Genomic DNA, 24,205 nt, shown 5'->3' on the forward strand with positions numbered 1-24,205 from the left:
AGGAGGGCTACTAAAATGGTGAATGATGTGCAGGATATAAAAAAAATATCAGGAAAGACTAAGGGAGCTCAACATGACTAGCTTGGTAGAAAGAAGAGACCAAGGAGCTGCAACACAAACATTTTAATACATAAAGGGATTTAGGTACAAAGTTTCAAAGGAAAAATGTTAGAGCAAGAGGTAATAAGGAAGTTTTACTTTACCGAGAGGGTGGTGGCTAAGAAGAACAGCCTCCCATCAGAAGTGGTAGAGGCTAATACAGTGAGATAATTTAAACCTGGGATAGGCTTATATCTATCCTGACTCTGATTTTTCTCTTTAATGATCCCTCTCTCTTAAAAACTGTGTTTAAAAGTTTATTCAAGTGCTACAGTTGCCTAGCAACAGAGTCCTGTCATTCCTCCAAAGCCCTCCTCTATGTATTATATCACAGAAATCTGACAACTTGGTCAGTCTCTAGTTCATTTTGGAACTTTATTATACTGCATAATAAATACACGTATACTTTATTAGATTACAGCAGGCCCGGACTGGCCATCGGGCACACCGGGCATTTGCCCGGTGGGCCGGACCACGGCAAGGCCGCATTGACTTAGGGGCTGATGGAGCTGCAGCTCCAGGCCCCTACCCTACTTACGGCCGCATTAACCGCCGCAAAAACCTGATGTTTTAATTTAAACCCTGTGCGGCCGCAGACCCCTAAGGCCGGCCATGGTGGGGGCTTCCCGGCCCCTTAGAGCAGGGCCGGCCTTTGGGGTGTGCGACCGCACAGGGCGCCACACTCCAGGGGGCGGCGGCGGGGGGCGGTCCGCACCGGGTGCCGCTCATCAGGGGGTGCCAACTTGCGGCACCCGGCACCCCTCCAGAGACGGACAGGAATGTCCGCAGCTGGAGGAGCAGGCTCGCAAGGGAGCGGTATCGGAGGTCTTTAACAGACCTCCGGTTCCCTTGAGTGATTTTAAGCCGGGTTCAACCCGGCTTAAAATCACTCAAGGGAGCCGGAGGTCTGCTAAAGACCTCCGATACCGCTCCCTTGTGATCCGCGCGGCAACAGCTGCTGTGCGCCGGGATTTGTTGTCAGATCCCGGCGCACAACACTGAAGCCGCGCCCACCGCTGTTCGTGCCCTCTGACCCGGAAGAAGACAGAGAAGACAGAAGAACTGAAGAAGAGGAGGAAAAGGAGCTGTAAGGAGAAAAAAAGGAAAGGTAGGAAAACATTCAGTGAGAGTGGATTGGTATATGTGTGGCTTAGTATATATGTGTGGATTGGTATATATGTGTGGATTTGTATATATGTGTGGATTGGTGTATGTGTGTATTGGTATATATGTGTGGATTGGTATATATGTGTGTGGATTAGTATATGTGTGGATTGGTATATGTGTGGATTGGTATGTGTGTGGATTAGTATATATGTGTGGATTGGTGTATATGTGTGTGGATTGGTGTATATGTGTGGATTGGTGTATATATACGTGTGGATTGGTATATATATGTGTGGATTGGTATATATGTGTGTGGATTGGTATATATGTGTGTGGATTGGTATATGTGTGGATTGGTATATATGTGTGGATTGGTATATATGTGTGGATTGGTGTATATGTGTGGATTGGTGTATATGTGTGGATTGGTGTATATGTGTGGATTGGTGTATATATATATGTGTGGATTGGTGTATATATATGTGTGGATTGGTATATATATATGTGTGGATTGGTATATATATATATATGTGTGGATTGGTGTATACGTGTGGATTGGTGTATACGTGTGGATTGGTGTATACGTGTGGATTGGTATGTGTGTGGATTGGTATGTGTGTGGATTGGTATGTGTGTGGATTAGTGTATATGTGTGGATTGGTGTATATGTGTGGATTGGTGTATGTATATGTGTGGATTGGTGTATATGTGTGGATTGGTGTATGTATATGTGTGGATTGGTGTATGTATATGTGTGGATTGGTGTATGTATATGTGTGGATTGGTGTATGTATATGTGTGGATTGGTGTATATATATGTGTGGATTGGTGTATATATATATGTGTGGATTGGTGTATATATATGTGTGGATTGGTGTATATATATGTGTGGATTGGTGTATATATATATGTGTGGATTGGTGTATACGTGTGGATTGGTGTATATGTGTGGATTGGTAGGTGTGTGGATTGGTAAGTGTGTGAGAGTGATGGGTGTTATGCTGTACCATTTCCAATGTCTTTTTCATGATCTAATTATGCTCTAAAAGTACATCATAACTCCCATCACTCTATACTGTTCCATACAGTGGCAGAGCTGGGAGGCAGAGGCCTTGCACCCCCACCGCAGGACTCCTGAAAGGTAAGTGAACTTCAAAGAGGGAGAGGGTAGATAGTTAGGAGGGGGTAGTTGCGGCGGGCTTAAGGGGCTCTGCGTTAATGCGGCCATAGAGGACCAGTCAGTCCGGTCCTGACTGGGCTTATTTTAAGGTGGGGGCCTGGAGCTGCAGCTCCATCAGCCCCTAAGTCAATCCTCCCCTGCCACAGGTGCGGTCGCAGTTGCTGCTTGTTCCGGCAACAAGGTAAGTAGGGTGAGGGGGGGGTGCAGTGAGAAGAGGCAGAGGGGGGTTAGATAGTGAGAAAGGGGGAGAGGGGATAGATAGAGGTGGTACATATTGAGAAGTGGGGAAGGGGGTTACATAGTGAAAAGGGGCAGATAAGATGAAGAGAGGAGGTAGTGTGAATGCGTATGAGAATGAATGAATAAATGTGTGGATGAATTGTGTGAATGCGTATGACAATTAATGAATTCATGTGAGGATGAATTGTGTGAATGATTTGTGAGACTGCATTAATGAATGTGTTAATGATTTGTGTGAATCATTAAATGCAAAGATGGTACATGAAGGGTGGGCTTTAACAATAAATAAATAAATAAATAAATATGGGCTGCTCAGGCTTAAATGCCCGGGCCTATTTTTTGTCCCAGTCCGGGCCTGGATTACAGTATTTGCTCGATTATAAGACGACCCCCCAAAATCTGAATATTAACTTATGAAAAAAAAGACGACCCTGTAGGAAAAAAAGTTTTACCAGTAAATGTTATTTCATGTAAACTATGTGAACAATTGTTTGTTAATAAAAGCTATGATTGAGAAAAATATTTTGTTTTTATTTCCTTTTTTTTTTTCAGGCTTGCCACTCTGCCCCAGGAATGCCTTATACCCCATATATGCCACTGTGCCCCATGATATGCCTTTTAACCCTCTAAATGCCACTGTGCCCCATGATACGCCTTTTAACGCTCTATATGCCACTGTGCCCCATGATATGCCTTTTTACCCCCTATGTGCCACTCTGCCTCCAGAAATGCCTTATACCCCTATATGCCACTCTGGCATTTAGGGGGTTTAAAGGCATATTATGGGGCAGAGTGGCATATAGGGAGGTAAAAGGCATTTCAGGAGGCAGAGTGGCATTAAAGGGGTTAAAAGGCATTTCACACCCCCCATTTAACACTCCCCCTCCCTCCTCCAAACTTACCGGTGCTTCTGAGTTGGGGGGGGGGGCACGCATAACACAGGAGGATCCAGGTCCCCTGCATCTGAGCCCCCGGTGCTTAGTCCGGGCAGCATGTAGAGCTCCACGCGAATCGCGTAGAGCTCTACACGCTGCCCGGACTAAGCACCGGGGACTCAGAAGCACCGGTAAGTTGGGGGGGGGTTAACACAGGAGGATCCAGGTCCCCTGCATCGCTGCGGGGGATCTGGATCTTAGTCTCATAATCAGACCTATTTGAGGTCTGATTATAAGACGACCCTGATTTTAAGACGAGGGGTATTTTTCAGAGCATTTGCTCTGGAAAAAACCTCGTCTTATAATCGAGCAAATACGGTATTATACATATATATTATGACAAGTAGCATTATGACGCAAATAATTATGGAAGCCAAATAAAAATTATTTAAATATAAGTAATTAAGTTGTGCAGCCAACAATCTTATCTAGAAAAAATACATCAAATACATCAATGCAATTTGTGAGCACTGGACTATGATGAAACTTTAATGCTTGCAGACATTAGTTGGTCCCTTCAGTTGGTATAGCTGTGGTACATTGCCACTTAACCAAAATTAATAATTATAATATATTATAATCAATACTCTTACCCTTTAGTAAATGTAGTAGAAAAAAATAGTTCAATCACAAAATTGTGAATTGGCACAGATTTCTTAAAACGTACTTCAGGAATTTTCACCCATGGCCAGAAAAATCATATCTACCAGCTCACCCTAGCTTGCACTTATTCATTTCTATTACACACTTAAAATGTGCTACAAACTTGTAGTCATTGAACAAAAAGATGTTAAGAATACCTGCCAGACACAGAGGTTAAGGTACTGGCCCACCGAGAATATCAATTAACGTTTCAAGTGAGTTACTTTTTTGTCTTGGGAAAGAAATAACAAGCCCATAACAAAAAGTAATTTTAATAGTCGGAGAATCATGCCAGTGATGATTATTAGTTATTAGTCTCATGATGGCAAGTTCAAGGTGGCTATCATGCCAAGAGCACCAGTTTTGGTCAATACCAATGTCCAGCCAATCTGGTATCCCCATTACTACACAGGTACAATCACAGTTTTATGATGGTAAGGACTTTAAACATGCGCAATACAGGTGTTACCTGTGCAACAGCTGAACAACAACTGTAGAACCACCACAGACAGAGCCTATAATGCTAAAAACTCTTCAAATGGTACTTGAGAGACAAAAGCTTAAAACACAGATGTTCCATCTCTTTGTCTCACATTTATGTCAGTAGTGTCCGCTAAGCCAATAATAGAACCGACTGGCAGTAAGTATATCATGTGCAAGGTGAAAAATCGCTGGGGGAGCAAGGACCAATGGTGGATTCTACACGTGCAAGAGGGACACTTTGTATATTTAACCTCTCTGCTATCATGCACATTAAAGTGCATTTTATGGCTGGAGTGTCCACTTAAACCTTCCTGTTTTATCACTCACATGGCACCATTAAAAGTAAGTACATAGTATCTTCCTAATACAAGGATTATAATGATTCCAACATGACAACAGTCATTACGTTCTTTTCCAGAGTAACATTTATATTGATTCCTGTTATTTGCCTGTGTTCTTATTGTGTTTAAATACCATTACCTCACAGTGAAAACATTTTCAGTGAGTTGGCAGCAATTGTAAGCTCGCTACACCCTCTGCATCCTTCCTGCATTGTATCACCTCAAACAGAACTCGGGTAGAGCGGCATTATATGAAATAGCTTTTATTGAGAATCTGAGTTCACTTGGTGTATCTGGGCATGTATATTACCCAAATCATTGACATTTAGTAACAGCCCAAAATCAATGTGTTACATTAGAATATTGTATCTCAAGCGATAGCAGAGACATTTTCTGTGACAGAATTTTTTATAGAAAAACATCAGTTACTGTGCACAAATTGAATGCTTTGGTTAGACATTCGATATTCTAATACCCCATGTTCCACAGTGTCTGTTTGCCTTTTGATGTTAAGGCAGTTCTGGCCCACCGTATTGAGGCGTTCTCTAAATCCATGTGGACAACGTTTTGAAAGTATGCACCTAGGAGTATGGCTGGGCATTGCCAGGATGTGGCCATCAGTGTGGTTTTACCATTGACAGCTAATAGTTTCGTTTAGAATAGAAAAAGTGGAGGCGAAAGGAGATAGAAAAGATAAGGAATAAAAGAGGAGAAAAGAAAGGAGAGACAGTAAGAGAAATTACAGAGAGTAAAAGAAAAGGAAAAAAAGAAAAGACAAGAGAAAAAATAGAGAGCAGAGAAAAGAGCGAGAGAAAGTCAAGGAGTTAACAGCAAATGGGAAAGAAAGAAGCGCAATGAGCAAAACCCTTCAAGTAGCTGATTAGGACCCTCAGGCAGCTGCATCAGAAAACAGAGTATGATCAGAAACAAACGCAAGCAGAAGGTCTGAAAAGCAGTGTTATATTGCCGTCAAAACACAAGCCAATGAGTGGAACACAGAATCAAAGTCCACAACCAAATTAGACTGACGTTTTTTAATGGGAAGGAGCAAATAAATTAGGGCAAGAAAGATAAAACAGAACACCTTTCATGTACGTTGCTTGCTATTATTTCTATACCAGACTCTTGCAGCAAAAACAAAACATACGTTTAACTATTTGTAATCCAGAACAGATGGTGCTGCTTCAAGAACAGAAACAAAGAACCTTGACCAAGCTCATACATTTATATTACTAGCAGGCAGCCTTTGTGTAGTAACCCTGGCATGGTGTGATAACACAAACATTGACAGCAGCTAGCTATGAAAAGGGAAGTCGTCAAGCAGATTTGACTACAGCGCTAGTGATTACTGACTGTTAAGGGTCAGCGACTGGCACTTATTCTATTGCCACCTTCAGCAAAATCAAGAGAAATGAAATTGATAGTGGACCTAATGGTGGATATTCCAGAACAATGCAGTGTCAACCTGCACTCCACCCACTCATCATTCTTCCATTTAATCATCATTTCTTTTGTCATTTTTTTTTTATGTTTAACTTAGGACACAAAACTACCAATTAATAAAAAAATGAATACGTGACATACACCGAATTGTGCTGCACTACAGGGATGGGGAGGTATTTTCAACATTTAATAAGGAATTATATAAGGCCAATGTGGTCATTGCTGCTTGAGAAAGCCGATGGGGTTGGTAATTTACAATGTATTATGTTTTCCCTACCTTCAAATCATCTGCTACTGCTTACTGCATCAACACATCAGTATCACACTCATTTAATTTCTCTTCAAGGCTCTGTCTCTAGATAGATGACTTCTCGCTACTTACCTTTCACAAGACCGGAAGAGAAGGACCAGTCTGTTATTAACTGTCCAGCTCCAGCAGCTGATCTGATGTAATGAAAGATTGTAATCAAACTCATGAGAGTCAGTGATCAAGGGAGGAATAGACAGAGGAATAGACAGTAGACCACCAGCCTACAAGACTCGTCACTAGGTGTAGCGTAAGGAAGCTTAGTGAGAGGATGGTAGACAAATGGAACAGCCTCCCATCAAAAGTGGTAGAGACTAATACAGTGAGAGAATTTACACACCTATTTTGAGTACTGGTTAGTGTTTGAGTAGTAGATCAGTAAAATGATCCGACTTTATGTGCTGAATGGTTCTTATCTGCTATGAAATTTATGTTCTCTCTATGTAGAAAGTATTACCGTATTTGCTTGAATACAAAACAAAGTCTTATATTCGAGATCGTCTTATAATAACCTCAATTAGAGGTCTGGCTACAAGACTAAGATCCAGATTCCCCACAGTGCTGCAGGGGATCTTCTTCTCTGGCAGCGGGTGGACATCTGCACGATGCACGCAGACAACCTCCACTGCTGCAGGCACCTCTACCAGGGCTTCTAGGACATGACCTTCCGGTGTACCGTAGTAGAAGCCCCAGCGGAAGTACCGACAAGCAGCTGCAGAGGTTGTCTACACGCATCAAGCAGATGTTCACCGGCTGTCAGAGAGGAGGATCCCCCCGCAGCACTGCAGGAGACCTGGATCGTCCTCTCTGGCACCCAGTGAACGTCTGCGTGATGCGCACAGACAACCCCTGCTCCTGGGGCTTCTACTACGGAGCGCAGGAGTTACATGACCTTTCGGTACTCAGTCATAGAAGCCCTGGCTGAATTGCTGGGTAGCAACGGAAGTTTGTCTGTGCGCGTCAAACAGACATCTACCGGCTGCCCCCACTAGACACCAGGGAGTTTGAAGTATGGGGGCAAGTCTGGGGATGCATTGGTAAGTCTGGGGGGGGGCAGAGTGGCATATAGAGGGGTATTAGGCATATCTGGGGGCAGGGTGGTACATATTGGGATATAAGGCATATCTGTTGTTTCTGTAATTGTTATGTTATATACTACTTAGTAACATAGTTCATAAGGTTGAAAAACGACCAAAGTCCATCAATTTCAACCTATATACATATTGTGTCCCTACTGTGTTGATCCAGAGGAAGGCAAAAAAACCCTTATGAAGCAGATGCCAATTGCCCCATACCAGGGGGAAAATTCCTTCCCGACTCCAAATATGGCAATCAGAATAAATCCCCGGATCAACGTTCTGTCCCTATTAATCTAATATCCATAATTTGTAATATTATTGCTTTCAAGAAACACGTCCAGGCTCCTTTTGAACTCTTTTATTGAGTTTACCATTACCACTTCCTCTGGCAGAGAGTTCCATAATCTCACCGCTCTTACTGTAAAGAACCCCCGTCTGTGCTGGTGTAGAAACCTTCTTTCCTCCAGCCTTAGAGGATGTCCCCTTGTTATAGATACAGTGCTGGGTATAAATAGGTCCTGGGAGTGATCTCTGTACTGCCCCCTTATATATTTATACATAGTTATTAAGTCCCCCCCAAGCCATCTTTTTTCCAAACTAAATAACCCTAATTCTGATAATCTTTCTGGGTACTGTAGTCCTCCCATTCCCCTTATTACTCTGGTTGCCCGTCTTTGAACCCTCTCCAGCTCCACTATATCTTTCTTGTACACTGGTGCCCAGTACTGTACACAGTATTCCATGTGTGGTCTCACTAGTGACTTGTACAGTGGTATAATTATTTCCTTGTCGTGGGCATCTATGCCCCTTTTGATGCACCCCATGATTTTATTTGCCTTAGCAGCAGCTGCCTGACACTGGTTGCTACAGGTAAATTTACTGTTAACTAAAACTCCTAAGTCCTTTTCCATGTCAGTCGTCCCCAGTGTTTTCCCATTTAATACATATTCCCAGCCTGGATTTTTCTTCCCCATGTGCATAACCTTACATTTATCTGTATTGAACCTCATCTGCCACATCCCAGCCCAAGCCTCCAACCTATTCAGATCCATTTGTAATCGTGCACTGTCCTCTATTGTGTTAACCACGTTACAGAGCTTAGTATCGTCTGCAAAGATTGATACTTTACTATACAATCCCTCTACGAGGTCATTAATAAATATATTAAAAAGAATAGGACCCAAAACTGATCCCTGTGGTACCCCACTAGCAACAGTCACCCACTCAGAGTATGTACCATTAGTAACCACCCTCTGTTTCCTATCACTGAGCCAGTTACTTACCCACATACACACATTCTCCCCCAGCCCAAGCATTCTCATTTTATGTACCAGCCTTTTATGTGGCACCGTATCAAATGCTTTGGAAAAAGATATACGACATCCAGCGATTCACCCCGATCGAGTCTTGAGCTCACCTCCTCATAAAAGCTGATCAGGTTAGTTTGACAGGACCGATCCCTTGTAAACCCATGCTGATATGGAGTCATACACTTATTTTCATTGAGATACTCCAAAATAGCATCTCTTAGGAAACCCTCAAACAGTTTACACACAACAGAAGTTAAACTAACAGGCCTATAATTCCCCGGGTCACTTTTTGTCCCCTTTTTGAATATTGGCACAACATTTGCTATACTTGTTATGTCCTGTCTACTTATTGTACAGCGCTATGGAATTTGATGGTGCTATACAAAACAGTAAATAATAATAATAATAATGTTATTAATAATAATTATAATAATGGTAATTTTGTGAATTTGTAAATAATAAATAAAATAGTACAACCAAGAGAATAGTGATGAGAGTACCCAGTAATTTAAAATGTATTAAATTACACTTTTTTTTTTTACAAGTGAATTAATAAATACTACATGTGATTCCATAACCAGGAGCGCAGACTTATTTCTAGACAAATCCAAATAAGGGTTGTTTTTTTTAAGTAGAAATATTTAGAAGTTTAAAACCAATGTTACGCTTCTGAGCAAGCACATTACCCCATAGCAGCCATTTGTACGCCTCTACTCTGTCCTGTGCATTTTACTTTATTATGTGCTGGGGGGAGGTCAGAGCCTTTGTACCAAATTATTCCTGCGCTCCAGGGAAACGTCGGAGTTTCTGCTTCCAAACACATTTTATATGCTTCATCAAGGTGCCTGATTGTTGTTTTAGAAAATTGCCTTATTTCCCAAGAGACAAAAAAAGCTGAATAATAAGTCTTTGAGTTACACGTTGTATCTACTGCAAATCAATATGCTGGCACTTTGGTGATTTGTGGACAAAAGCACAATGCAGCCAGTGTGGGTCCCGTCATATAATATAGAATACTGCTCTGTGTCTCCCATTGTCCTGTCTGTCTGGTGGGTGAACATTCACTGGAACATTTAGCCAACACGTCATCAACTTAGAATGGCAGGAATGCAAAAAATATTGCTTCACATCCCATCCATAAGATGTATTGTTACTGGCTGCTGGACCCGAGACTAACACGACCATATTTCGTCTTATGAAACTATTCAAATGTCAAAATAAATGCAAATAAGCCAATAATGGCAGATATCACCGACATAGCAGATTGAACAGAGCCCTAAAAATCTCAGTTCAAACCACATCTCAATATAATTTAAATGTTGATAAAGTGCGCTTCAGTGCAATCTAATAAATATAATCACATCCCAGTTCAAATCTGAAAAAAAGATTTGGAATAAAATCTTGACTCCAATCCGACAATAAAACTGTTTAAACAAATATTGGATGATACTAATTCAACCCACAAAATCATACTGTACTATTTGAAAATTAATGAAAATGTTAATATGAATTGGAATCTGGTTTGAGATCTGAATATGACTTGATTCAAATCTTAGCAGAACCGCCGGTTTACAGCAGGGTTACCATATAGACCTTTTGTTTTTCACGAATGTTGGGAGGTATGTGCGAGTGTCCCAAACATAAAATCACCTGAGACCACCTCTTGCAAATTTACACATGATACCGTTATTGGCTCCCTGAACTGCATTACACCACCAGCTAAATGACACGTAGGTCTCCTATCAATTTTTAAAATGGTCCAGCAGTTTCAGACATTTCAGTCCTATTACCTGTTGGGATCTCAGTATGCTCAGCGCATAGGCACTGCTTTGTCAGTTATTAAACAATTAGCAAAGACTTTCATAAAGTACAAAACATTCTAGTGTGTTAGGAAAAAATGTCTTTAAAACTAGAAAAATGTTCTGAGACAATTCGCAGAATACACTTTTAGATGATATTTTTAATGTAAGATCAGATCGTAGGACTTTTAGGAAACTGGCACCTGCAAGAGAACTTTCATGTGTGCCGACATTTCATGTGTGCCGACTATTTTTTAAGGGCCTGTAAGTGAACATTTTAAAAGGGGTAGTACAACAATACATATTTCACTATAACCAGGGTCTTGGGTTTTTTTTTAAATACAGGACAAGTACAGGTATCTTTTTTCCTATTTCAAGATGGGGATCCAATGAACATACCTAAAAACATATATACCTTATGTGGGACTAGCCCCTCTCATGCTGTGGCCAGGCATGCAAATGAACCCCTAATAAGCTTCTTATTCTACTTATAGAGTAGCAAACCACACAAGTAGCCCTCTTTAGGATGTAAATCCTTCCCCTTTCCTTCCCTGCCTCTTTACTACGATCTCAGTATGGGTATGACTGTTTACCATTGCTGTACAGCCCTGGAAGTCATAATAATAGGTATAGAAACAGCAGGAAATGGGTTTCTAAAAAAAAAACTGTTTTCCTTACCTTATTTAGTTTCATAGCTAGGCACCAATAGATCACAAAACCCCATAAAAAGTATTTATAAAGCCTACAAATTTAAGTATTCTTTAGTCTGTCAGGCCCGATTTAAGGCAGACAATACACAATGAATTAAACATAACAGTAATTATGAGATTTGTGCACGTTGTCCAAAAAGGACTAGATCAAAAACAAAACTAAGGACAACAATTTTTGTTTCCTGCACTTTCGGTTCGGATGAAATTTAGAGGGGTTTTTTTGTGGAACCATTCGAAAATTTGTTGTCCCTCGATTTTATGGCCCCTCCTCTTTTTCCACAGCTCCGTTTCCTGTCTTGCCTCTTCTTGTTCTTCGGTTCTTCTGTATTCTCTCTTTATTTTATGACCCACATCTCTTTCTCCACAGATCCATCTGCATTATTCTGGCCTCTTGGAGTGCTTCAGTGAAAGGGTGGAGCCACGGTACTCCCCACTGAGACAGCCTCTCCCCCATTCCTCCAATTGGGGAAGAGGGTGTGTACGGAGGCCCTGCCCTTTTCTGGAAGCGCTCCGGGACACCAGGTTAACAGAGCAGAAAGCAAAGAGAAGCAGACCAAGAAAGAAGACAGAAGAACAAGAATGGGCAAGACAAGAAGCGGAGCTGCGGAAATAAAAAAACATGGACACGGAAGCGGTTGGCAGAGAAGTTGGGGAGACATTGAGAAGGAGCATGACAGGAAGTGAGAGAGAGTGAAAAAAACCAACCTATGAAATGCAAATGAAAATTTGGACGTCTCTGCTTTGTTTTCTTTTGCTTCCTTGGGGTCCCTCCTCCTTTTCAGACATTCATAAAGAATAGGCAAATTTAGTTAAAATTTCAACTTGTATGAATCTGAATCTGAATGAAAGTCTAATAATGATCTTTTCTCTTAAATTAAACAGTACATTGAAATTGTTGGCGCTATATAAATAAAAGATAATAATAATAATAATAATACATTAGGGGAGTTGTATTACACTTTTCATGTGATACATTTTCTAAGGTTATTATTTATTGTTTTATAACGCACCGTCATAAAATATTTTAAAAAAATACATAAAGACACCAGATATCAAAACAAAGAGATTACCAAGCACTTTGCAATTAAATCAGAAACCGCATTTTACGCCTTGACAACCTATCAGAAGAATATGTATGTATATATATAAAAATACGAATGAAAATATTGGTAATGCACTACCATTTAGAAATTCTAATTCAAAATTTCTGTATGCATAGTCTATTCAAATAGAAAGTTGAACATGTACTTTTCACAGACTGGTACCTGGTAACTGCTGTCATGAAGTATGTGGATTGTGGGAGTAACTGGTTCGTTTCTGCGAGGTTACACATGAGAGTTCAGTGTCCACATACCTGGGAAGTCTCAGGGTTTGCATCTATGGGTATCTGAGTTTGTTTATGCTTTCTCTGGGTAGGAGAAAAGTGGGAACGAGGTGCTCATAGCACATGGTGTACATGTATGTTACACGGTGTTCACTGTTGCCGCTGCAGGAACATAATATGTAACCAGAAGCCTTTTCACTACACTAACCAGAGATGGAGTGGGAACCACATAGGTCTTTATCAAGTCTGAACTGACATAAAGGAGCGCAGTAACAAGCCCCTGATTACACCATGCTGTTTGATGCGGTATATCTCTGTGGATTCCCAAGCTTTAGAATAACAAGTTGTTCAATAAAGACTGAGAATAGATGGTGAAGAAACTGCTTACGTGATCGGTTTTATGAGCATCCACTTTACTTGATACTGCACATAGCTTAGCGTCAGCAATTAAATGGGCTTTAAAGGTAAGAAAATAGTATTAAAGAGCTTATTGGAAGACAGAAACTTCTGTGAGTCTTTAAATAACTTCACATTAATCCCGTTGCTGTCCTGAAAGAATTCTTGTGAACTTCATTATGTCATGTTTTCCCTGTGTGTCTATACAGGATTCAGCTCTGTATTTTAATACGCAAGATTCCACTATTATGGATAGAGACCTTGGAAAATGATACAAGGCACTCTTCTTACATTGATTTGATACTGAAACTATTACAAAGAATACAATAAACACATTCCCGATCAAGCCTATAAAATTACAATATTATATGTTTCTTGAGTGTGGGAATTTCTGTTATGGCCGTTGTTTAGGTCAGGAGTGGCGCTCTAAATTGTGCAATATATATATATATATATATAGTATGTAAATAAAATGCACAGCATATAATGTAAAACGTGATTCTAGTATAACATTTGACAAGAGATCATATCACTAGTGGTATTGACTATAAACATGATCACGTAGGGTTATTAACCACTTGGTTAGTGAAGTAAAGGACTTGGCTTCACGTCCCTTCTGTTTCTTACATCGAGGGCAGCATCCTAGTAAAATAACATTCTAGTAATAGGAGGCAGGAAATACAAATCTACGAATAATACTAATAATTATATAAGATGACCCCAATACAAAGTAACACACCTACTCTGGATCTTAAAGAAAGTAAGCAAAAGGAGGCTTGAATATTAAGTGACAATATGAAATATAAGTAATGCCCTGAATATTAGAAGATAAATATAAAATGCAAAGTTGTTTTTTTCCCAAATTCTCTTTTCTTATTTAAACCAAGCCTTATGTTATGTGTTGTGCTCCAGTATCATATGAAAAGTATTTTATCTTGTTTATTTTATGTTTTGTTTTTGGGGGGAAATAGGAGACAGTTAAAAACAGTGGCATTCGCATGATGGGGAAATGATTTGCTGTTTTGTGTTCCAGGGCTTAGTTTAGTGAATATGCCCTACAGACGGTGTCCTACTTATTGAGGAGTGTGTGTGCTGCTGATCCCTCCCTCGTCCTCACCGTAACACTGGACTATGCAAGCCCAATCCCTGAAGGTTTGAACTAATCCTCAACTCGTGACAGATTGCTGGCTGAGATTCAAGCAGATCAGATGATGGATGCCAAGAAAGATGTTTAATCAGCTTCTGCTGTGTGTATCATGTGGGTACTAAACAGTATTATTCCTTTACTGTTTCACTGGTCACGTTGACCAATTGTGCTGTGGGAAAAGGTCCTTGTCAGGATGTTGGAGTAAGAACCGATCAATTTGTCATGAGTGATGCCTGCTCTGGTTGTGAATTATTAACAAGCAGAAGTGACTTTCTTTAAGTGCTCGGCCAGGTTATTCATCTTCATTCATCAGGGCAATAAAGCTCACTTCAGATTAGAGTACCAGAAATAAGGTGCAGAACCACCAGTCCTTGGAACTATGGAGCCATTGCAGCTGCATAGTTAGGATACTCTCTAATTCTAGAAAATACACTTAATGTCATAATTCCAACAAATGCTATAAAAACTATGTTGTGATCTCAGACTTATACAAACTTATGGTGGAGAATCATCAGATCCAGAGTAAAAGGTGGCGAGCAGCAGCTTGAATCATGGGGCAATTTCACTGTATTTACGGACGAAAGTACAGGCTAGCGGCGAAATTCATAACAGCTCTCCTGACAGCGAGTCTTATACAAGAATAAAAGGATTTTGTATCAATGTATCTTCAAGGCGTAAGAGCAAACATAAACCAACAGATTTTTTTCAACGTGTGCATTATGAAAGACCGATCCAGCAAAGCCTTCTGCCTGTTCATGAAGGATGGTGGGATGGAGAAATATTCCTCAAGAAGAGGTTTACGGATAGCTGAGACTCTCTTCTTGAGAGTGTCTAGAAATGTGACGTGATCAAAAACTCATTAGCTTTGTAGTGAGATTATGTTTTCCTTGTAAGCACGCTAGGTCATGGGTGATTTGTATGTAGCTTAGTATGATTGTATGGATGGCACTCAACTAAATTTGGATTCTAGATACCGCAAAGACATTATATTTCACTGTAATAGTGTGATAACTGCCCATAATTACACCATCAGAGAATGGCTGTGTTTTAGCTACACAGATCTTTTATCAAGTCTGGATACCAAGGCTTAATAAAGACTCTGTGTAGCCCGAAACATTTCTGTGTAGCCTGAGCCATTTCTGTAATTAAGTACAGTTATCCCGATGAAGTGCAAGTTAATTTTGTTCCTGTATTTGATGTTGGGCAAGTTGGCAGGCCCTGCATCACCCACGCAAGGACTGATTAAGGTTTGAGTCTTTACATCAGGAAAAAATGGGCAGAATATACGGGGCTGAATGGTTCTCATCTCCTGTCAAATTCTAGGTTTGAGATGCACAGGAAATGGGAAAAGGAGAGGTTCTGAAATCTTAACATGCAAAAGAGAAAAAAAATCTAAGAGGGAAAAAGGAAAAGAAAAGAGAATGTTAAAAAGTAGGAAATATTGCACACTAAAAAGAATAAAACAAAGGATATTCTTCGAGCTTAAGTTACAGTATAGATAAAAGACAATATTGTTTTTATTATACAAAGGATGGGGTTAGCCACAGGAGCAATTATGAAGAAACAGCAAAATCAAAATTAACATAACTGAAAAAAAAGTTATATATATAAATAGCACAATGCAAACAGGACACAAAAGAGACAGTTTTGGCAGCTCGCAACTGTGGAAACACAAAAACCCCAAAGCATGTCTACCCGTAGTAATGCTTCACCCTCCCCACTGTCCTACTAATTTGAGAAGTAACGTGAAGAGTCCAAAAAGAGAAAACCTTCCTGTTCTAACACAAATACCATAATTCAATAATGTCAAATATACCACCGCTAATTGGTAGGAGCACAAATTACATTTTTATTTCTAGTGACCGTACAGTCTGCAGTCAGATGTAAACAGACTGACCATCATTTCAACAAACAGCTATAGAGTGTCTGTAAAAAGCAACCGATTGAGCGTTCAGTTGATTTCTGAACTTTAACACACTTTCTCTCTCTAAATATATATATATATATGCCTATACATCCATAGAAAAATAGGAGCACTCAGAGGACTTCATATTAAAGTGCAAAAATATTTCTAAATATATATTTTTGCACTTTAATATGAAGTCCTGCGAGTGCTCCTATTTTTCTATGGATGTCTAATTGTGGTCGAGGATCAGCACCGGGGCAAGTAAACTTAAGGATTAGAGTGTGCCTTCCATTCTTGGGACATTTATATACCTATACATATAAAAACATACACACACATTGTTTTAGAATTACAACATCCAACCATACAAACTACACTAATCCATCGCTTTGACGAAGAGACAATGGGAATGTAGTAAACCTACAGTAACTGTTAATTATCCACAAATTCAACTAGTAGCTTTTAGCTTGTTTTCTTGTATCTGGGACACATGGGTAAAATTCCTTACTACTTGTGTAAATAGGACAGTCACAAGCTACAAATACACAGCCAACTTGCTACTATATTGCTTTTTTGGATACCTGTTACGTAGTGTTGCTTTAAATTAAATCATTTGCTTGGGCACAGATACAAGTTAGATACATCAATGGTGGCATGCACGGGATGAACAGTTTTACACATACATATAATGTTAACCTTCTAAACGCGTAGTCTAATACCCCAAAATTATATTATTTTGTAATGCATGTTGGAGGCCATTTTTAATGGACTCCAATGTATTTTATTGCATGCTAAAAAATGAAGTTTACATTAACATTCTGAAATAGACCCGATCTTCAAGAACTTTTTCCAAGCATTAATTTTAGTGGCTCTCCATGTGTCCTAAAAGGCTGGTTTTTAAACCAGTGCACATAAGTGGTTGGCTCTCAGAGCTCGTCAACAGACACCTTCAGAAGCAATACTGACTTTCTTATTATACCCCCAACCTGCCAAGACATAGTTATTGATTGCTTGGCAGGCTTTGTGTAATTTAGTTTTGCTTCCTTTAATCATACCAAATGGTGGGCCAGAGCTCTCGCTGGCTTGTCCTGTGCATGGACATTCTGACATGGAATTGTGTAGGATGTCCCCTTTTGTACGACCAGGACAAACACTCACAGATGTTTCAGCCTTGGTCTTTGCAAACAAAGTAATCGTTGCATTCCAGCTTAAAACGCATGCAGATAAAGCATGAATCATGGTTTATGGACATTTAATAGGCATTTAATCAAAGCTCTTGAAAGCTTTCTATGGGACACACTCAGGAGCTCCAGCAGAAATGATGCACATCACTATAACCTTTGACCCAAAGAGGTAAGACAAAAAGATGGTATTTTATCAATCAATTTACATGTAGGCAAATTAGGAGGCCGCTTAAGAAAAACACACATTGTATCCGTGTCTGAAAAGCTGCGGCTGTGTGAATGAACCCCGGGCGCTGTACAACTTTGCGTTGTTGTCTCAAAACGGAATGTTTTCTGTAACTAAACAGCTACGAGCAGACAGTACCTTTAACTGACAGACCACAAAGTGCAACCAAAAATAGATTTCCAGTTCTTCCCACTGCACAAGATTTTCTTTGGCTGCGTGTCAAGAATAAAGAGGATATTGTGTCAATTCTAAAAAGCACAAATACACATACCAGTAATAAAACTATATTAACCTCTTCAGTTGTGGTGCCTGTCTTACCATAACAAGTCCTATATTTAATTCAATTGCTTCTGTTAAAATTCCTAATTGATCTGTAGGAGCCCCATCATGAAGAAGTACTCCAAAAATCAAAAACTTAGCACTGGAACAAATATTTTATATATGAAGGAATGTACTGTTCACCTACCTGGTCTGACTATTCTTGCCACTGATTGGCTGATTGAAAGAGCTGTGGTTGAAACTGACGGGGATGCTCTAAGCCTACCCATAGACCCCCGCTTGCAGCGTTCACAAGCCAGAGCACGAGCTGACTGGTGGTAAGTATATCACATACATGGAGAGGTGTTTGGCCAAACACATCTCTTGTATAGAAATTGCCTTGAAAGGGGCGAAAAAAGGGGCAAATGTATATGGGGGATTCTGCAGAATTCTCCATGCATCCGCAAAAGGGACCCTACTAAATTATAAAGGGACCATGCAGCTATCATGTGAATTAAAGTGTATATGGCGGCAGAAGCGCCCCTTTAATGCAATTATATCCTTTCTTTGAACCCCCTTCTTTGACTCACAAATGAAATACCCACAAATGTCTTTCATTACTAGAGTCCTACAGTTAATACAAATAATGCATTAAAATAATGAAAATGTTTGAAATGTATTTTCTAATATTTGACTATGAAAGTGGTCGCCAAACCAGTTCAGTTAACCAAAATACCACAAAATATATTAATGTGAGTGTCTTGAATTTGAAGAAACCCAACATGCATAGGTTTTGGAAGTTACGGGGCACAAAATAGGACATGCCAGTTCCTTTTTCCAAACTTTTTTCACCAAACTTCCCATGTTTCTTAGGATTGTTTGCACATAATACAGAGGAACACACCAAAATGTATTCAGCTGCATCTCCAAATCACAGAAATATGCCACACACATAGGTTTTTGTATATTTTTTTAAATCTACAGGGGACACTACATGATACGCTAATTTTACTGCGCACAGGAGCACATAGAGGGTGCAAGAGAAAACCAAAAGGCTGGCATCGGCCCATTTCTAAAAAGAAACAAAATATGAGGGTGTATGGTATTTTTTCTGAAATTATATTGATTTTTATTTGCAGGGAGGGTGGCCGGCTGTGCCATAAATGTCTGATGTACTTTTTCTAACTTCACTGAGTCTGCTGATCAGTCTCTGACCCCACTTTACGTGAATACAGACTCGTGTTCATTCAGAATGGAAGCGTTCGCTGGAAGAGTTCGTCCTATACCGTCACAATAGATTTTTGGGCCACTTTTTTCATGACAGCATGGATCGGGTTAATATTGCTGAAATGAATCCGCTCTGTGTTGTTTGTGTCTGAGCACCAAAAAACACATGATTAAATAAGAGTGACCTACAGATCAGTAGATAAGGGCAACTCATTGGAACAAAAACATGTTTTTATTAATGCTAAACAACATTACTGTATACAGCAACGCATTTAATGCGCTAAGAAAAAAAATTATATTTTTTTCCCATGAGACTTCCACCTTAAAGTCACAGTCCCCTTAATTACCGGTACATGCTTCCTAGAATCCAGGACACTGCCTACTCAGATGAAAGTGGATTTGTTGAAATGTCAAACACTTCACATATAAAGGGCCATAGTCTTTCCAACACCAATGAAACAAACTGTGTTCGCATCACTGGTGCCGTCTTTCAGTAAAGCAAGGGCGGTTGACTTAGAAAAGCCTCTTGTTTAGTTTGCAGACAGACAAACCCTGGTTTGAATTAGATTTCTCTTGATCCACATCTACTCACTGAACTCTTAAGCTAACGGTTCTGCATTCAGACCGGAATGTTAACGGCATCCGTACGCAGTGGCGTGCTTCTGGCAAGTCCGGAGAATTTAAAGCAAATCTGTGCTTTTTCAGGATTCTATATTTTGTGTTTCTGTACACCAAATAAACCTATGTAATGGTGCCTACGGACTTAAATAAGCAAAATATATTTTAAAAACACAAAATGGGTATATACCACGCAAATATGTATTTTAATCGCCTACTGTCCTGATCTGCACGATCTCTTCTCCATTGTGCTAATTTGCTGATTGTTGTTGATTGGTAGAGTAGCCTTTGTGATGGGAAAGAAGACGTAAAGAGAAGCGATAAAACAGGACAAGAAATGTGTCAGATAATGCTGGCTCTGCCATGGGCTGCCGATTTCAGCTTCCACAAAGGTAACTGTTAAAATTAGGTATCTCGGGGGGGGGGGGGGTGAGGACCTCGGATATCCACTGGCAGATCCAGCCCAGCTCCTGACACTTTCTTTTAATAAAATCTAAAAAAAAAGATTAAGGTGGCAAAAAAAAATAAACCTGTGGGGAGGCGGTGAAAATCAAAGGTTTACTCATTAGGAAATTGTTGCTTTTAAATTATAAAATCCATGTCACCACGATAATTTATTAAGAAGGCCCCGAGTCGGCCCTACGGCATGCATGGTTAATGCTGTGAGATTAAATTCTCACCAGAAATGCTCTAAAACTCACATTATTGAATAACCCTCCCAGACAGTTTATCTCTCCATTATGCTGCGATGCAACAAAACTAGATGAATGCGTTTCTTCTTTTTCCCTGAACACCTCGATGTTTAGGAGAAGTGTTTGGCTTTAGAAGAGGAAAATCACAAGACTTGGATGAGCGTAACTTATTAAAATATAATTTTCTTTACTTAGTGAAGCAACTGTAGTGCTCTTTAAATTCCTGAAATGCCATAAAATAGCATTTATCTTTCTTTTTGTTAGAGAAGGGTCCCGTGATTTTTAAATATTTATAGAAACTTAGGCTTGGAATGTTATTTTAGTTCACAATGCAATTGAACTCACAGTGGTTAAAAAGAAAGGACAGAAGATTATATATATATATATATATATATATATATATATATATATATGTATATATAGATTATAACACATATTCCTATACTGTGTTTTCAGAAATAAATCTACAGGAAAACTAAGGGATGAAAATATTCTTCCCATTCAGAGCACGAAAGTGAACACAACTAAGTAGCTATTATTATTATTATTATTAATACTATTATCTTGTTTTTTATTAAGCACCAACATTGTACGCAGTGCTGTACAATTTTATTGGGGCAGTTAACACATATATAACAAATATACATTAACACATTCAGACACATCAGAAGATGAGATCCCTGCCCGTCAGCTGCCATCTAGCCCTATAGTACTTTATACAAAGTTCCTGGCAAGAATGGTGGGCTTTTGAGGGCTTTCGACATTATGAAGGTCTGTGAGGAAAATGGATGCGTGCAGCAGGCATTTCATATATGACAGAATTCAAAGAACCTTGAAAATTAGTTCAGAGCCTAAAATAAAAAGTAAAAAAAAAACATGACAAAAAGGAAGTTTAGAGTCCAGTTCCCATGACCTCATTTGCCCTCTGTGTCCATGGTGCACTTTATCCTAACAAGCAGTAGGTCTGTCTGGACATGCTCTCATTTAGGCATTCTAATAGACGGGCAGGTCGGTGTATTAAGAACTGCGTATGCTATATCTAGATTAAGAATAAACATGATGGTCAGAGCTTGGTATAACTGGTAACCACAATGACACATATGGAAGCAAAAGAGACTGTTTGATATATCCATAGACTCCCTGTGACCTGAAACCACCAATATTACAGTCATTGCACTACTGGAGCAGAGACACAAGCGTAGTGTATAAAGAAATATGAATGTGTACAAAACCAACACCCCTCTCATGGATGCTTCACCAGTGGGAGAGGTCATACTGTGAATGGATGGGTTACTGAAATGGCTTTTCCCTGGTCTTATTTGCTATCAGGGGGTCCAGGGCTGCTGGATCACAAGAAGGTCAAGCGAGGTTGTAACAGGGATGACAAGAAATCTGAACTCAGTTGCTGTGGGGTCCCTACAAAGCTGAGACTAGTAATTGTGGGGTCCCTACAAAGCTGAGACTAGTAGCTGTGGGGTCCCTACAAAGCTGAGCCTAGTAACTGTGGGGTCCCTACAAAGCTGAGCCTAGTAACTGTAGGGTCCCTACAAAGCTGAGCCTAGTAGCTATGGGGTCCCTACAAAGCTGAGCCTAGTAACTGTGGGGTCCCTACAAAGCTGAGACTAGTAGCTGTGGGGTCCCTACAAAGCTGAGCCTAGTAACTGTGGGGTCCCTACAAAGCTGAGACTAGTAGCTGTGGGGTCCCTACAAAGCTGAGCCTTAAGTGACCATGAATGGAGATGACATAGGTGAATAAAGCAGCTTTCTGTTAGATTGTTAAAGTGCTATTAAATACCAGGAGTGTTTTTGTTATAGATGGATATGTTTATATAATAAATAATAACTCAGAAGTACAGACTATACCGGTGGACTAACGACAAAAGGTTTCTGCAGTTTATTATGTTTATGTGAAGACTAAACATTTAACAGAAGCCAAGTAACTTTAAAGCGACCGCTCAGCTGTCACATGCATTAAAGTGAGAGTCCCTTTAAGTCGTCGGCTGCTTTACACGGTTTGGGGTAAATCCTCGGAGGAAATCGAAAAGCTACAGCAGCAAAAGTTATTCAATAAAAAGACCAGCAATGTTTTATTCTAATCAGTGTGCGATAGTTTAAACTTTCACGTTACTGTCCAATGCACTAAACGCACTAAGCGAACGGCTGGGTACACCCCATTTCCATAAAAAGCCAAGAACGTGTTAAAAATATTGAAAATAGTAAAGAATGGCATTAATGATGTACACAGGAGGTAACTGCAACAAAACTGCATATTCTGAACCAACCAGCACTGATGCATTATTACATATATAACAATATATACACGATATAGTGCATATAGATACATATACATTCATATATACACACACGGGGATAAAATATATATGAATCTCAGGCTATTAGATCCAGTGACAGACACCGGGCTCCCTGAGGAAACTCCTATCACTCGCAGTCAGCAGCCCCCCAGCAGCAGTCGTACTCCCCGGCTGTACCTGCTTCTCCATGGTGTCTTTGCCCCCGCTGGCCACTATGGGTGGCGGGACCCTCTCGCAGCTGCAGCCCTCCAGCAGGTACATGCCCGAGGCTCTGGCGCTCTGCTCCGTCTCGAAGTAGAAGAGGACATTCTGAAATAGCGCGAACCACTTTTCGTGCCACCTGCTCGTCTCGGTCCCCTTCTTGCTGACGACGCCCCTCTTGGTGCCCTCCTTGCGGGCCAGCAGGGACAGGTAGGATGCGTGGCCCTCGTTGCAGCGCACGCTCTTCTGCATCGTGACCCTCAGGGCATGCTTCCCCCAGCACAGCTCGCAGGGCAGGGACACGGGGCACACGCCGGGGCAAAGCAGGGACAGCTCTCCTGCAAGGCAGGGGGCAAAGTGACACGAGTGTACCGAGCACGGAGTGAACGCGCGTGGGGGCACTTACAGTAATGTGCTGAGTTACACAGCTTTGCGTGTTTGCGCCTAGTGGGGTTTGGACACGCGTGTTTAGCTGGATCACAGTGCATGTGTGACAGTCGCAGGTTGCGCGGCAGTTCCTGTGACGGGCTGTGGAGGGGCCACGGTGAGGGTGTCCATGCGGGACACAGAGTCACGGAACCGCTTCCCCCTTCGTTGGTTAGCGCAGTGTGGGGAGAGAGCGCAAACAGGTTGGAGAAGGAGGCAAGAGGGGCACGAACTGGAGGAGAGATGCAGGGAGGGAGAAACGGCAGATCGATACAGATCGACCACGGGGCAGCTCTCGCAGCGGTTACCGGGCGCTCCGTAAAGTGCTATAGGCAGTCCTCCGGCACAAGCACCGGACTTGGTATGAGAGGTCCGGGGGCAGGTAAAGCGGTCCTTGGGGTCTGATCCCCTATTGGCTCCCCAGATATGTGACCTCTAGGCGCTCAAATGAGGTCTCCTGCCACTGATATCTGGTCCTCCTTCTAACGGGCTTTGGTTCTTAGGGTCCCAGAGCTCTTTGATACCCGGTCCCGTCCCTGTAGGGCTCTCCCCGGTCCAGGATCTTGACACCCGGTCCCGTCTCTATAGGGTTCTCATTGCTCCGGGCAGTGGC

At 40.8% G+C, this 24,205-nt stretch overlaps 1 protein-coding gene across 1 annotated transcript in view; it reads right to left on the minus strand.

Annotated features, from left to right (window-relative positions):
• Window positions 1-23,418, minus strand: part of LOC149303071 (ras-specific guanine nucleotide-releasing factor 2-like) — a 109,444-nt gene extending 86,026 nt beyond the window's left edge. Inside the window, exon 1 of the mRNA XM_089481795.1 lies at window positions 23,143-23,418. Coding sequence (XP_089337921.1) covers window positions 23,143-23,418 — 276 coding nt within the window. The remainder of the gene's footprint in view (window positions 1-23,142) is intronic.
• Window positions 23,419-24,205: the final 787 nt, after the last annotated feature.

Source organism: Sceloporus occidentalis, unplaced genomic scaffold, assembly GCF_023333645.1.
Source record: "Sceloporus occidentalis isolate IW3139 unplaced genomic scaffold, rSceOcc1.0.p SCAF_16, whole genome shotgun sequence".
NCBI classification, from domain to species: Eukaryota; Metazoa; Chordata; class Lepidosauria; order Squamata; family Phrynosomatidae; genus Sceloporus; species Sceloporus occidentalis.